This window comes from Bos indicus, chromosome 13, assembly GCF_029378745.1.
Source record: "Bos indicus isolate NIAB-ARS_2022 breed Sahiwal x Tharparkar chromosome 13, NIAB-ARS_B.indTharparkar_mat_pri_1.0, whole genome shotgun sequence".
Lineage (NCBI taxonomy): Eukaryota > Metazoa > Chordata > Mammalia > Artiodactyla > Bovidae > Bos > Bos indicus.
Window position 1 is genome coordinate 36,451,331 of NC_091772.1, and position 17,170 is coordinate 36,468,500.

The following is a 17,170-nucleotide window of genomic DNA, read 5'->3' on the forward strand; positions in this document are numbered from 1 at the left end:
CAGCCATGAAATTAAAAGACGCTTACTCCTTGGAAGGAAAGTTATGACCAACGTAGATAGCATATTCAAAAGCAGAGACATTACTTTGCCAACAAAGGTTCGTCTAGTCAAGGCTATGGTTTTTCCTGTGGTCATGTATGGATGTGAGAGTTGGACCGTGAAGAAAGCTGAGCACCAAAGAATTGATGCTTTTGAACTGTGGTGTTGGAGAAGACTCTTGAGAATCCCTTGGCCTGCAAGGAGATCCAACCAGTCCATTCTGAAGGAGATCAGCCCTGGGATTTCTTTGGAAGGAATGATGCTGAAGCTGAAGCTCCAGTACTTTGGCCACCTCATGCGAAGAGTTGACTCATTGGAAAAGACTCTGATGCTGGGAGGGATTGGGGGCAGGAGGAGAAAGGGACGATAGAGGATGAGATGGCTGGATGGCATCACTGACTCGATGGACGTGAGTCTGAGTGAACTCTGGGAGTTAGTGATGGACAGGGAGGCCTGGCGTGCTGCGATTCATGGGGTCGCAAAGAGTCGGACATGACTGAGCAATTGAACTGATGCAGTTTTACCACATGTGTAGATTATCATTTCTTTTTCAACACGTGAGGGTAACAAGGCTTATATAAGTTATGTGAAATCCTTAAAATGGAGACCTGAGGTTTGCATCTAGGACTGTTTGATTCAGAGTTTTGCTTTTTTTTTTTAGTAATAATAATGATGGATAACAGTCGTAATCAGTAATACAATGGCTGAAACTTGCATTACACATGAAACATCAAGTATTTACCACGTGCCAGGACTGTTAAAGTGTAGGAACTCCTTTAATCCCCGCAAGAACTGTACCATATAAATTATATCACAGTTGAATTTGTATTGTTCAGCTCTAATCATATTACTAAGAAATAGGTAATCATTTTTACTACTCCTGAAATCGGTAATAGAATAGTGAAATTCTACCTTCTTTTTACATAATTTCATAGTTTGAACCTCTGACCTTAACTGCTGATCTTGGTGGTTCTGTGTGTGTGTGTATGTATTTGTATAAACTGAGACCTGTACATTGACTTAGGTTGAGATACCTTAAAAATATTTTTACTGAATTGTAAATAAGTGCTAGTTTAGGAAGGGTGCCAGGTTTTTATGGGAACAAATATAAACCACCAATACTTAAGAATGTAATTGGGAGAAGGTTTTATTTATTTACTTTTCCCTAGAGTATTTTAGATCTTTGTGGCCAAATACAGCCCCAGGAATGTTTCAATTTAATCGAATCTCAAGTTACATATCTCACTTCCAGAGTTTTACCAAATGCAATTGGTTGTGAGTTAATCACGTTATCAGAATATTATAACGCTTTAGGAAGATAACAGCTACACTGATCAGAAGGCCATAATTTACAAGTCTTTGCTGGTGGAATATCTTGTAAAGCTGTCTCTCTGATGAACAGCAGCACTTATTCAGACCAGAAATAACAACAGTCCCATGTGCTAGTAAATCCCAGGAGGTCTCGGTGTTTTTGTAGACAGCAGACAGAAATAAAAGGAATTTTGTCCTTTTTACCTCATGTAATCCCGCTGGAAAATGAAACATGTGCTCTGAGTTGATACTGACTTCTGCCAGGTCACCTCCCTGAAGAGTCCGGGCAAGCACTGTTGCAACAGTTCTTGGACAGGAGTCTGCCGGCCCCTGAACGCGATGGATGGTCTGCACAGCCCGCTCCCGGGACACTGTGCTACTGTCTGCTCGAGGGAGCTTCCAGCGAGAACATGCGTGACCTGCATCTGTTGCCTTGACTCTTCCCAAGGGCATCACATACCTTCAAATTAGAGTTGCATTTAGGCTAAGTGCTGCAGAGTTTGTTGTTGTTAAAAAGAGGGTGACTACAAAGAATGCCACACCAAGTACGGTTTCTTCTGGCTTTTTAGAACTTGACTTTGGACGTTCGATAATGCAAATGTTTTTGAAGCTATATATTATTAGGAACTGTTTGGAAACCACAAAACCTTTTTAATGGACCACGCTATCAATTTTCTGCTCTTCTAAAGAAGTTTTTCCTATTCATGACTCACTTCACTCTTTGGCTAACGTCGAGGGAAATGTAATAACGATTAAGGGAAGGAATGTATGCGTTTTCTTCTTTTCGATTTTTTTTTTTTTTTGAAAGCTTGTACATATTTTTTTTTGTTTCGGGTTATGTAAACTTGGAGGACTGTAAAATGTTGACCACTGCAGGAGGTAAAAGCAGGCCTGCTATACATACATCTTTAGAATTTAAAAATCCAAAAGCTTCCTTTGTTTCTTTGGAGAAGAGTTTTGCTTGATGGCCCAGAATACAGATCCAGTAAAAACGACATGTTCCAGCCGTCAATTACACACACCTTAAGCGAAATTAATGAGATCACTCTGAGATTACACTTTGTGTTTTATTTTCGTTTTATAGGTCTGTATGAGCTGTTGGTGGCTCTGCCAGCCCAGCTGCAGCCACATGTGGACAGCCAGGAAGACCTGACCTTCCTCTGGGATGTGTTTGGTGAAAAAAGCCTGCATTCACTAGTCAAGGTAAACCATGCTGATGTCAGATTTTTCTTTGCGGAAAAACATATGGAAAAATATTTTGAGCGCCATCCAGTAAAGCAGAGATCAAATTATTGCCCTCCAAAAACAAAACAGCCTTGTTCCATTTCACTGACAGGCGTGGAAGTTGTTAAAAAAGATTCTACCAAAAATACATAGATGATTTCACTTAATGGTGGCGACCTGGCCGTGCATACTAATAGAGCAAGCCTGCGCCTGCCCTTGTTTAGAAAAAGAATGTGAAATCGTCGCAAGAAGGTTTAGACTCCTCATGGTCAACATTCATGAGCTGGAGTTTAACTTAAATAAATAAATGTTCGCAGCAAAAATTAGAAGGAATATATTTTCTGAGGTTAAGGATGGCAGCTGTTCAGTAGCCACATTAATTTAAAATAATTTCCTCTAACAAAGTCAAATGAAATTCTAGCAAGCTGTTTCTCTTCTTGGCCCAGCGCCACTGACATGGTATTTTGTGTATAAATACACTGACGCTAAATAGGAATAAAAAACAGTGTTTGGAGACCGGTTTCACCAAGCGTCATACCCTGGAAATGATCAACCACCAGAAATCAGATCTTGCCACACAGCAGTGCTGGGAGTGATCAGAAGTCTTAAAATAGTAAAACGAGAACAAGGAACTTACTGGAAAATATGCCACTCTTGCTTCTGGAAATATGAATTGCATTTTCTCCCATTTAACTCAAGCTGAAAGGAATTTAAAGTCTTACAGAGTCTGCAGGAGACAGAAACGTATGCTTCAACAGTATCTGATCCTATACTTAATTCGGCTCCATCTGTTACGGTTGTCTGTTGTGATAAGAGGCTTTTTGACTGATGTATAGTATTTGGAAATGAGGCACCGTTGTTTCACAGGACAGGACAATTCTTACTGCATTTTTTTTTTTTTTTTTTTGGTCAAATTTGTTGAAATTTGTGTGCTTTAAGCAGTAGCAATTCTCAAGAAATTAAAGTGTTGATCTGTGGCATTTCCCTAGCTTTACATTTAAAGAGTGCTTTATTGTGTCTGTTGTTTTTTAAATTTTTTAGTTTTTGTATTATTGCCAAGGTATCTTTGTATTCTAAATAATTTTAGGTAGTTGCTCTCTTGGGATGTATTAGAAATGGTCTTGGGCTAATAATTGGTGAAGTTTATGACTTAGTGAAGCAATCATGAAAATACTCCTGTATTAAATGTTTGGAAGTTGGACAGTTATGGATTGTTTAGATTGACTTGGTTTCTTGATAGAAGGAATAAAACACATGTAAAATAGCACCATCACTTCTTAATCAGTAAACAAATATGCTCCCCAAACAATGGATGTGTATGTTGTATTTATTTATACTGTGGCTACTATCTCAGTTTCCTTGTCTATAAAATGGAAATTATATTACCTATTGACAAGATTTTTTAAATTAAACTTTTTAGTTTGTATTGGAGAATAGCCGATCAACAACGCTGTGATAGTTTCTGGGGGACAGCCAAGGGACTCAGCCACATATATACATGTATCCATTCTCCCCCAAATCCCCTCCCACCAGGCTGCCATATAATATTGACAGAGTTCCCTGTGCTATACCGTAGGACCTTGTTGATTATCCATTTAAAATGTAGCAGTGTGTACATGTCTATCCCAAACTCCTCAACTATCCCTTTCCTCCATCCTCCTGCCCCCTGCAACCATAACTTTGTTCTCTAAGTCTGTGAGTCTGTATCTGTTTGACAAGGTTGTTTGTTGACAAAGAGTTTCAAATAAAATAGTGAAGATCTTAGTTCTTTTGGTAGTTATATAGGTTAGGTGAATAAATTATTAAATTTAATTATCATAGCATGTGAAGGACTAAAAAGAATTGGCAGAGATGGTGGTTATTTTTAATATTAAAAGAATAAAACTAAAGTAAAAAATTCTTAGTTACACTAGCTGTTGAGTTTTCAGCACAAGTTGTTATTCAAAGTGTGTGTCCATAATTAAGTGGGTAGGAAGCGTAGTGTTACCAATATCTGGTTTATAAAAACAATGTAGCAAATAAATGGATGTTGCTAGTCTTTTAAGTAGCATAATAACATGTGCTCTATTCCAAATGTTTTTCAGTAATTGCCATAAAATGTATTTTAAAAATGAGTTTTATTATGTAATTCCAGTATGTTCTCAGTTTCTCACTAGACGCGCCCCCCTGCTTTTCTCATGCGCAGACTCAAGGTGTCCTTTGACTGACCCATTATGTTAGTTTTCAAGTAGGAAAACCTAGGATGCCTCCAGAAGGCCGGTCTCACGGGATCAGGAGCGTAGTTTAAACAGCTGGAACAATCTGCTGACCCGTCTTCCAAGAGCCTCTACTGCAGGGTGGAGGAGAGCAGGCTTCGGCTTCTATACATAAATCTCGGTAGAGCAAAAGGAATTTGTTTGAAAAGATTGGTTTTGTGTGCTTTGATGTTATGCTCTTTTGCCTACAGTTGACGCTGTTGGTACATTATTTAGAACTGGGTGAACGGAAAACCTGATTTTATTCTAGCCCCCAATCTTCACAGTTCTCATCTTTTGGGTAAAAAAAGAAAGTGGTTGGTAAATTGCCTCGCAGTTTTAAACAGACAACTTGCTGATCTGATGTAAAATATACTTAAGAAGAGGCAGGTTTGGTGCTGGGGTCTGCAGCAGGTATGGCGTGGCACCTTAAGGTCTCAAGCCCCACTCTGAGGGGAATACTATAGGTTGTGAGTTGTCATTGGAAGAGAACCATGATGGTCCTGTACTGCAACTGAAGATTTTTTTTAAAGAAAAATTTCTAAATAGAAAAGTTGAATAATAAAAACCATGAATATGAGATTCCAAAAAGGGGTTAAGGTTAACTCAGAAGAAAGTTGATATCTGGACTTCCCTGGCAGTCCAGTGGCTAAGACTCTGCTTTCAATGCAGGGGGCACGGGTTCAATTCCTGGTCAGGGACCTCAGATCCAACATACTGCGTGGTATGGCCAAAAAATAAAAAATAAATAAAAAAAGAAGAAAGGTGGTACCTACTGAAGACCTTGGAAATATTATATATAAGAATGGAAATATCCTATCTAATGTGAGACCAGACGAGGACATCAGTTTTCACATTATCTAGTGAAGTTGATGGGTGCACAGAGCCACATTTTGGATCCATGTTTTTGCAAATTTACAGACCCATGAAGCATATTTTTTGTGCCTGAATCTCATTTCCAAATCGTATCTCCTATCCTTGTGTTTTTTCCTTTTGAAATTCCTTTACTTACTTTAAATTTTATTTTATTCAGTTACATTGTGTGTATTTTTATAATCTGGATTGAGTTCATTTTAAGCCAACAATATGTGGCTTAAAGACTTACTTAACTGTTAATTTTAAAGAAGATTGGTAGTTCTCTTTCTTCAAGAAATTTTTGTTCTTATTTCACAATTGTGTTGGATTTCTAGGATAAGAATATAAAAATTTTAGTACCTTTTAAATAGCTGCCTGCGTTTTTTTTCCCCTGCCTTTTCAAATAGTTGCATATTTGTATGGGGCAGGAGAAAAAAAGGTAGCAATCTGAATTTTATTCTTTTGGAGATTCTGAAGGATTTCAACAAAACACAACTCTTATTTCCAAGGAAAATTTCCTGTTCTGATTGCATTGTTGTGTGTATTTGTGTGATTTCAGTCTTGAGGGAGTCATGGTGAAACTCAACCAGACCCTGATAACTTTTAGTTATGTAGTTTTAATTTCTGATGCTTGACTTTTGTTCTTGCTGTCTTTGTTGAGGTCTCACTCTGTGCCAGACACTATGTAGGACACCGGGGATAATTTCTAATAGAGCAGGTTTAGCCCTTGTTTTATAGGGTCTTCAACCCCCAGAGGACATGGTGATTCGCATTCCACCATGGCCCACGGGCTCAGCTTTTTGATATGCAGAAGGTGCATCCCTCAATGCTGGCCTCAGAGAGGCACTGGAGGAGGAACTGGTATTTTAAGCTAAAACTGCATATTGAAGAAATCTTCTCTATGCCGAGTTTGTTGAGTGTTTTTTTTTTTTTATCATAAATGGATGTTGGATTTTTTTTTTTTTTCAAATGATTCTTTCACATCTACTGTTTTGATCATATAGACTTTTCTTTATCCTGTTGCTATGACGGATTACTTTATTCCTTCTGAATATTGAACCAAACTTTGCATTCCTGAGAAAAATCCCACTTGGTTTTGGTATATAGTTCATGTTATCCTTGATTGGATTTGATTTGCTAATGTTTTGCAGAGGATTTTTACATCTCTGTTCATAAGAGATACTAGTCTGTAGTTTTCCTTTCTTGTAATGTCTTTATCTGGTTTTTGTAGGAGGGTAATGCTTGGCATATAGTTAGGAAGTGCACTCTCTGCTTCTGTTTTTTTTACTGGAAGAGTTTGTAGAATATTGGTAGGATTTTTTCCATAAATTCACCATTGAAACCATCTGGGCATAGTGCTAACTGTTGGGGAAGGTTATTAACTACTGATTTCTTTAGTAGATATAAGCCTATTTAGATCATCTATTTATTTTTGTGTGAGAGTTTTTGTCATTTGTATCTTTCAAGGAATTGGTGGAATCATGTAAGTTATCAAATTTGAGGGCATGGAATTGTTTATAATCTTTATCTTTTTAGTGTCCTTGGGATCCATGATGACTCTTCTTTCATTTTTGATATTATTAGGAGTTTGTGCCTCATTTTCTTCTTTGTTAGCCTGGCTGTGGGTTCATCAATTTATCTTTTCAAAGAACCAGCTTTAGGTTTCATTGATTTTTTTTTCCCCCCTGTTTCCTGTCTCAATTCTGTTGCTTTTTGCTTGTATTTTATTCTTTCTTTCTTTTTTTCTCCTTGCTCTGTTTCCTCTAGTTTCCTAAGGTAGAAGCTTAGAAAATTGATTTTAGTTCTTTTTTTTTTTTTTAATGTTCAATGCCATGCTTTCCCTCTAACCACTACTTCTGCATCATTCCACAAATTTTGTTAAACCATATTTTCATTTATTACAAAATGTTTAAAAAATTTATCTTGAAACTTCTCCATTGGCCCATGTGTACTTTAGAATTGTTGGTTAGTTCCCAAACATGTGGAGATTTTACTGCTGTCTTTCTGTTATTGATTTCTCTTTTAACTCCATGTGACCTGAGAGCATATGCTATATGATTTCCATTTTGTTAAGGTGTATTATGGTTCAGAATGTGGTCTGTCTTGTTCTGTGTGAGCTTGAGAAGAATGTGTATTCTGCTGTTGTTGGATGAAGTATTTGATTAAGTTGGTTGATGGTGCTAAATACTGATTTTTTGCCTGCTGGATCTGTCAATCACTGATAAAAGAGTGTTGGAGTTTTCAAGTACAAAAGTGGCTTTGTTCATTTCTCCTTGCAGTCTTATCAGTTTTGCATCATGTGTTTTGACGCTGTCTTGTTAGATGCATACACACTGAAGGTTATTATGTTTTTTCAGAGGGTTGACTCTCTTTTCATCATGTAATACCCTCCTTTATCGCTTACAGTTTACCTTGTTCTGCTCTCCACTTTGTCTGAAACTGATGTGGGTACTTCAGCTTTCTTTTGGTTAGTGTTAGCGTGGTCTATATGGAGAAGGCAATGGCACCCCACTCCAGTACTCTTGCCTGGAAAATCCCATGGGTGGAGGAGCCTGGTAGGCTGCAGTCCATGGGGTCGCTGAGGGTCAGACACGACTGAACGACTTCACTTTCACTTTTCACTTTCCTGCATTGGAGAAGGAAATGGCAACCCACTCCAGTGTTCTTGCCTGGAGAATCCCAGGTGGGCTGACGTCTATGGGGTCACACAGAGTCGGACACGACTGAAGTGACTTAGCAGCAGCAGCAGCAGCCACTGATTTCTGTTCATAGCACTTGTTCTTTTTTTTTTAAATCACCCTCTCTCTCCGTACTCTGCTTTTAGGTGAACATTTTACATGATTCCATCGATTCCTTCCTAACATATCAAAGTTTTTTTAGTGCTTGCCATTATCGAGTTTGCTACATACATTAACAACTAATCTAGGTCTACTCTGAAGTAACACTGTACCTTGTCACAGGTAGTTGCAGGTATCTTATAAAGAATATTCTTAATTCCTTTTTCTACATCCTTTATCGCATTGCTGTCATTCATGTCACTTATCCATATACTATCGTCACCCAATGCATTGCTGTTATTTGAACAAACAAAGAGTTGTCAGATCAATTAAGAGTAGGAAAAATAAAAGATTTTGTTTGACCTTTATTTACTCCTTCTCTGATGCTCTTCTTTTCTTGATGTATTTCTAGTGCCTGACCTATATCACTTTCCTCGTCTCTTAAAGAATTTCTTTTAACACTTGTTGCAAGGCAGGTCTACTGACAGCAGATTTCTTTTCAAGTTTGTGTGTTTATTTCTCCTTTACTTTCAGAGTACAGTTTCACTGGATACAGAATTCTAGAGTGGTGGCTTTTCCTTTCAACACTTGAAATATTTTACTCCAGTTTCTCCTTGCTTACATAGTTTCTGATGAGATGTCTGATGTTATTCTTGTCTTTGTCTTCTATAGGGAAGGTGTTTTTTCACTTGGAATTATTTCAGTATTTTCTCTTTATTTTTGGATCTTGCAGTTTGAATATGGTGTACCAAAGGGTAGATTATTGGTCATTTATTCTGTTGGATATTTTTTGAGCTTCCTGGGTCTATGGTTTGGTGTTTTGTCGTTAATTTTGGAGAATTCTCAGTCATTATTACTTGAAGTATTTCTTCTTTTTCTCTTTGTTACAAAAGATGTATGGAACATGTCCCACAGTTCTTGGATATGCTGTTCCTTTTTAAAAATTTCATCCCATTTCTCTTTGTGTTTCAGTTTGGGGAATTTCCATTAACATATTTTCAATCTTACTGATTCTTTCCTTGGCCTTGTCCAGTCTACTGACGAGCACATCAAAAGCATTCTTCGTTTCTGTTATGGTGTTCCTTGTTTCTAGCATTCATTTTGATTCTGTCTTAGAGTTTCCATCTCTCTGCTTACATTTTCCATCTGTTCTCGCATGTTGTCCACTTTTTCCATTAAAGCTATTAGCCTATTAATCATGCATATTTTAAATTCCCTAGTTCATAGTTCCAACTTCTGTGTCAGAGTTGAGTCTTTTTCGGATCCTTGCTTTATCTCTTCAGACTGTGCTTTTATTGCCTTTTATTATGCTTTGTGATTTTCTATTGAAAGTTAGACATGATGTATTGGGTAATATGTACTGAGGTGATGAGACTTTACATGTGAGTTTTGGCATTGACCTGGCTGTGTTTAATGTTTGCTGAAGCTCTCAGTACCCGAGACTCCAGTTTCCTTAATGTGTCTCTCACCCCACCACCCTCACCCTCAGCCCCACCCCCATTCCCTTTGTCTTTCCTTAAGAATGCTCTTGGAATCTGTGTCTTTGGCTGTCTCAGTTATAACCCAGTGTTATTTTACTGGAGCCCTATTAATGATGGTGAGGTCTTGGAGAGAGAAATTGGTATATAATATTCTGATTAAATGTCAGTCCCTGGGTATGAGGACCTTCAAAAGCGTTTCTTAGCCTTTTTGTTTTCTTTCCTTTTTTCCCTTATTTGAGATGGGAAGGCTGGGAGGTGGGGATGTGGTTAAGTTTTCTTACTGCCCTTTTCCCAGGTCAAATACAGCTCTGATAAGTAAAGCCACTCTCTTGGAGGGATAGCTCAGTTGGTAAAGAATCCTCCTGCAATGCAGGAGACCCCGGTTCAATTCCTGGGTTGGGAAGATCCACTGGAGAAGGGATAGGCTACCCACTCCAGTATTCTTGGGCTTCCTTCGTGGCTCAGCTGGTAAAGAATTCGCCTGCAATGCAGGAGACCTGGGTTCGATCCCTGGGTTGGGAAGATCTCTTGGAGAAGGGAAAGGCTATCCACTCCAGTGTTCTGGCCTGGAGAGTTCCATGGACTGTAGTCCATGGGGTTGCAAAGAGTCGGACGTGACTGAGCTACTTTCACTTTCACTCGGAGGGAGGCGGCTTCCCAGGTGGTGCTAGAGGTAAAGAACCCACCGGCCCGTGCAGGAGGCAAAGAGACATGGGTTCAGTTCCTGGGTTGGGAATATCCCCTGGAGGAGAGCATGGCAACCCACTCCAGTATTCTTGCCTGGAGAATCCTTTGGACAGAGGAGCATGGTGGGCTGCAGTCCACAGGGTCGCACAGCAACTGAAGCAACTTAGCATGTATGCATGCTTGGAGGGGAGAGAGCTCTTGGCCTTTGTATTGCAAAATGGTTACTTTTCTCCTTCCCCTGCTTGAAACACTAGGGGATTTTTCTCCTGTTTTTACCATGAGAACTTGGTAGGGCTTTTTTTTGGGGGGGGTGGGTAGAGCTCTTTGAGGAAAGTGCAAGGTTCTCCTCCAAGACTGAGTCCCTCAGGCTAGTTACCTTTGCCCAGCATTAATTTGTCAAAATGACCGGTTAAGGGTTCCTGCAAGTTTCTGGCTCCAGCAGTTTCTACCCCTACTAAGTTGATTTTAGCCATGATTTTCCCTCCCGATTTCAGGTAACAGTTTGTCTTGCAAGTTCCTTTCTCTTCACATGTCTGAGCTGAAACCAGACATCTTCCTTTGCCCTCTTTTTAATTTGGCTGTGATTTCATTATTGATTTGCAAGAGTTCTTTATTTTGGATAATTGCTTCTTACCAAATTATAATTGAAAATATTTAATTTCTCTTCTTAAAGATGTCCTGCAGTTTTATTTTTAATGAAACACATGATGTCATGGGCAGGGTAGTTGACACGTGGAAGCAAGGTATGAGGGATAACTTAGCGGCAGTTTATTTTCCATCTCCATATGAATGTGAATTCGTGACGTCTTTAATGCTTGTGAAGTTAGGTAGGATTTTAAAAGTGAAAACCTTACTCTTGAGTCTGAAAATAAGTCTTGAGCAGATGCTCAGAAAGCAACCTGTGAATGAGAATGTACTTTAAAAATTTTATATCTCCAACCTGGAAACTTCAGGAAATGAAAAACCAGCTTGAAGGTAATGCTTGATCTTAATCTTCCAATAATTCCAGTTTTCTTAATCATTAGCACCATGAGACTTGCCTGGAAAGTAGTTATTTCCAGGATAATTGATATAGTCGAGCCATAAAGGAGAGAGACAGATAATTTTATTGGGTAGTGGTTTTATAATCATGCAGGCACTCCACGTTCTTCTCTTCTTTTCATCTAGAAGCAATGGAAAGCATCCTATGGGGCTGGGGAAGGTGATATTTACACGGTAGTAAATCAGCTTCAAGGCTGAAAGGCTATTTTACAAGAAGCTTGCTGGTCCCAGCTCTTTAGAAACAAATTGTGCTGTTTTGGAGGGGAGAGGGGGGTGTGGGGTTCAGAGAGAAAGCCCGGTGGGGAGGTTATGTTACTTGCCTCTGCAATCCCATTTGCCTTGGTGGGAGGAAAAGGAAAAGGCAGTCAGACATTGCGAATGATCCCCGGCCACCTGGGCTGACGGAGGGGCGAGCTGGGTGTCAGCAGCTGGTAACGCTCCTCGGCCAATCAAAGGTAATTGTTTGGCCAGCTCTGTTGGAGGAGCCAGACGAAGTTATTTCTTACGTTATAGTTTACATTTTTTCAGGCACAGAAACATGTAAAGTCTGCTGAAGATATGAATTCCTGAGACCCTGAGTAAATTGTTGCCTTTGTAATTCACACTCTCAAAACAGAGGCCATATGTAACCCTTCTTAGAGATTTGCTCAGGACTGGGGATGGGGGGACTAAGGGGCCAGGACTGTGGGTACTTGATGGGCTTGCATCCTCCTGCTGGGTGTGTGTTTCACATCATGGAATAGCACCTTTTGAAAGTTGCTGTGAGATTTAGATATTCATTTGAATATGCTTCGCTTTAGAGCAGTCATCTTAATTTGCATATATTCATAATTGACTAACAGGGAGTCTGTTTACTCCACACACACGCACGTGTGGGGTATCCTACCTGATTTAAAGAGCAGTTCATGCCCTATTACTCAGCCATAGAATGGAATGAAATTGGGTCATTTGTAGTGATCTAGATGGACTTAGAGACTCATACAGAGGGAAGTAAGGCACAAAAAGAAAAATAAATATTGTATGTTAACACATACATATGGGATCTAGAAAAATGGTACTATGAACTTATTTGCAGGGCAGAAATAGAGATGCAGACGTAGAGAACAAACTTAGGGACATAGCGGGGGAAGGAGAGGGTGGGATGAATTGACAGAGTAGTATTGAAATACATACATTACCTTGTGTAAAATAGATAGCCACTGGGAAGCTGCTATATAACACAGGGGACTCGGCTTGATGCTCTGTGATGACCTAGAGGGGTATGATGGAGGGGGCATGGGAGGGAGGCTTAAGAGGGAGGGGATATATATATATATATATGTGTGTATATATATATATGTATATGTATATATATATGCACACACACGTACATACAGTTGATTCACTTTGCTGTACAGCAGAAACTCAGAAACATAACTTTGTAAAGCAATTATATTCCAATAAAATGGTAAAAAAGAAAAGAACAATGTATTCCTTAGAATGGGTAGAGGCAGGAAACCAGTAATCCTCTCATTTCCCTTGTGGAGGTGATTCCTGCTATTCTCCAATTCCAGAGAACTGGAATTTCAGTAGGAATACATGGAACTTCTCTGGATTTTCTACCTAGCAGTGGGGTCACTGGGCCAAGTTGTGCATCCCCCTTCATTAGGTTCTGCTGAGTTGTTCTGTAGGTGTGGCTGGACATACCCAGCAAGGGAATGGTTGGCTCAGGGAGTTGTATGTCTGCAGTTCTGGTGCCTGGATCGGCTCTCGTTTCCATCCCAGTCCCTGGACTGTGGTGTTTTTGGAGACTTTGCCTTAAGGCAAGGGCGGGCATTTGTTCGTGTCCTGTTCCTAGGATGCTGTTGGGCCATGAGTGTGGTCTTCCTGCTCTGAATTGGTTCTCAAAGTACAGTGACTGTAGATGGTTGTGGACCCAGAGAGGAAAAGGGAGGGGCCTGTTGCTTGGGGCCCTGATGGACTATGAGGTGGCAGGGTCGCGTCGAGCTAGGTCCTCGCCTCTCTGGGCTGTGTTGGAAGGCGTGCAGGAACACACATGCTGTTCACAGAAGACTCAAGGTTGAGGTGGAATTTCGCATAACAGATTTAGAGATGCTTTTGTGGGCTGGCTTGGAGACCTAGCTGCCATTTTAAACAGTGTTTCTAGAATTGTCTTTCCTACCCCATGGACTTCAGCACGCCAGGCCTCTCTGTCCCTCACCATCTCCCGAAGTTTGCCCAAGTTCATATCCATTGCACCAATGATGCTATCCAGCCATCTTGTCCTCTGACGCCCTCTTCTCCTTCTGCCGTCAATCTTTCCCAGCATCAGGGACTTTTCCAATGAGTCCTAGATTTTTGTAGTTTCTAGCATGTTTCTCCAAATCTTAAAAAAAAAAAAAAAAAAAATTAGAAGCAGAAGTAAACTTTTGGTGTAAACTCCATTTGATCTGGAGGGAGGGATTGGATAATATTCCCTGGAGTTTAGTTTGGTGCGTCAGGCACTCAGCTCATAATCATTAAGTGAATGAGTGGGTTCCCTATGTGGTTCAACAGGTAATTTCTAGAGGGAGGAATCTTGGAAGCTCCAGGGACAGCTTTGATTATTCAGATTACCTTTGGACTTTTGTCTGCCTCTTTTTTTCTTTTTTCTCTCATTCTTGCAGTCATTTCATTCTCCTTGTGTTCATCTAGCTGCCTTGTGAGCAGTGCATGAATCATGGACTTTTGGGGATACTGAGGAGTGTTCCGTGTTCCACTCTTGTCCGTCATGTGGACACATGTCTGCAGTAGTGGCTCAGAGCTGGGACGCTGGAGCCACATTGCTGGGTCTCAGATCCTGGCTGTGCCAAGAACATGTACCGACAGTAACAGTCATAGTGTTTTACTTCAGAGTGTCTCGTTTTCCTTACGTATTAAGTGGAGACAGTAGTAGTTGTGAGGACTGAACGAATGAATATATGAAACATGCTTTAAATGGTCTGGTACATAAGTCGCTGTGGTGGTTATCATCTTAAACCTCCCGCATTTCTTTCTTTTTGCTATGTGCAGTGCTTATCCCAGAATTTACACTATTTTCTTTTCACCATCCCTTTGGCTACAGTTCTGTGTTTTTCACGATGATGTTGTCTTGCCTTAATAAACTTTTGTTCTTGCCTTTTTACTTCCTTGCTCTCATTCTGTGAAATTGCAGTGGAAATTAATATAGTCTATGATTTGAAATTCTTGAAAAAGTTCTTGAGTTGGCTAGATATGTTTTCTAACTTTTCCTTCACTTTAAAAATGTCATACAATATTTGGGGCATGAGAAAAGGCAGAACCGCAGCTTGAATACCCGCATATTCACCGCACAGCTTAAGAAAGAAAACACTGCAGATTCGGTTGAAGCCTGAATGTCCCTCTTGTTTCTGTTTTTTTTCCTCACCAGCCAGAAGTCACCTTATCTTGAATTTCTCTTCTGGAAAAATACAAAATATTACTTTGTGTGTTTGAAAACTTTTTATAATTAGAATGATAGTCAACAACTTTCTTTTTTTGTTGTTGTTTAACATTTTGCTATATATTTTGAGATGTATTTATGGTGATACAGATAACTCTGATTCAGTAATTTCCATGGCTATATGGCATTCTTTGACTTAATTACAAATTGTTTATTCTCCTGGTGATGGCTGCTTACGTTGAAAGGTGTCCTTCACATTCAAGATGCCTTCACTTGGAAACCAGTGTTGTCTCCACGTCACTTTGAGCAAAGAGTGAACTTGGGCAAACATCGGGAGAGGGTGAGGGACAGGAAGAGTTGCAAAGAGCTGGACACAAGTGGGCGACTGAACTGCAAAGAGTCCTCTGGTGCAGACAGGAGATGCTGCTCCTCTTAGAGTGGGTGCATCTCACACTTTTTTAGGTATTACCAGGTTGCTCTTCTAAGCTTGTTTCCTGTTACAGTCCCACCAGCAGAAGGAGAGTCTCCATTGCTTTATGTCTGTATTAACGTTTGGAATTAATTTTTGCCAACAGGGTCAATTTGAAATATTGTCCGCTTATTTTAGTTTCTACTCATCTGAATACTAGAGATTGAGCTATTCCAGTTTCCTTTCTATGCCTTTTTATATATCTTTTGCCTGTTGTTTCTCTTTTGTTATGTGTCTTCATCTGGTTGATTTGTGGGAACTACTTCATATATCTGATACTGGATCTCTGTTTGTATGTGTTGTATCTTCTGATCTGTGTTCCGCTCACTTTTTATGATAGTTTATTGCATCCAAGCATACATTTGCACAGATTCTATTTGTCTTAAATGCAGAAGACAGAAGCATCTTGGACAGACCCACCATCCAGTACAAAATCCTTAGCTCGTGGGTTTGGAGAACATGCAGTAGGGTGTGAGGTGCATAGCCTTCACCCAAGACTGAGGTTTGAGTTATTTTTAAATGCTGATTCTGTGGCTGTTTGCACTGATCTAATATTGTAAGCATCTATGTGACGTATTTTGGCACCTACTGTAGTTATGGGTATGGTGTTCCTTGAAGCCAGTCCTTTCTGGCAGGAGCTGTGTATAATCCATCCTTGCATATTCCACGTGGCTTACAGGTGATGTAGGTGTTGGGGGGAGGGTTGCTGTTGAGAGGGATTGGACACCTTCCCTTCCAGGCTCCATCTTGCCCAGTTTGGTTTCCATTTATTTTACAAATACTCAAGTACCCGCTGAGGGCATAGTGACTTTTGCTCACATTCCATTGAGTTTGTTTATTGCAATACTAAGGTCCTTCATAAATAACTGTTAGTGTAGTTTGTTTTTTAAATCACTTTCAATTAGAATTCAAGTTGTGTAAGTTGTGTCGTCTTTATTACAGATAGATGACAGTAAAGATTTTAATCCACCTGTTTTAAAATGAAAGGTGCTGTTAATGTTTTTTTATATGTCAGTACAGATAGTAGGAATGAGAGGTGTTCTTTAGGAATGAGAGGTGTTCTTTGGGGGTCATGATTGGGATATTGTGTACGGATGATTTTATTTTTCTTTCCATCTTCACATAAAATATTTAGAAAATCTTTAACATTTTCAAATGAAGTACTTTCAGAGGTTTCAAAATGTTGTTTAAAATGCTCTATTAGAATTTTTAAAACCAAGACTTTAATGCAATTTTATTATTAAAAAAACCCTCAAAGTGAAATCATAGGCTTTTGTGTATATAAAATGCAATGAATTAATTTTAAATGATTTCACACTGAGTCACAGAAACATCCATCCTGCCATCTCTCCGTTGGTAATACTATTTGCAGACACATGTGAAGTCACGTTGGCTGTGTCCCTTGATGTGGGCGAAAGACTTGTGGAGTCAATAAAATGTGAGTGGATGTGAGATGTGACTGCAGCCAGGAGCCCCGAGGAGCCGGGCCATGGTTGCCTCATCTCTGGCCATTGCTGGTTATCGGGGGTATGAGATACTGGGGTGCCCTCCACTTGGCCTGGCAGGTGGCGTGTGAGCAGAGTCCCCAGGACTTGCAGTGTTAACTGGACCACAGGCCTCACTGTGAGAAGCCG

The 17,170-nt window shown here is 39.8% G+C and overlaps 1 protein-coding gene across 2 annotated transcripts in view; it reads left to right on the top strand.

Annotated features, from left to right (window-relative positions):
- The window catches only part of MPP7 (MAGUK p55 scaffold protein 7), a 229,416-nt gene that overhangs the window by 92,763 nt on the left and 119,483 nt on the right, over window positions 1–17,170 (top strand). For both annotated transcript variants that reach the window (XM_019973184.2, XM_070800975.1), the window contains exon 3: window positions 2,435–2,553. In XM_019973184.2, coding sequence (XP_019828743.1) covers window positions 2,435–2,553 — 119 coding nt within the window. The remainder of the gene's footprint in view (window positions 1–2,434; window positions 2,554–17,170) is intronic.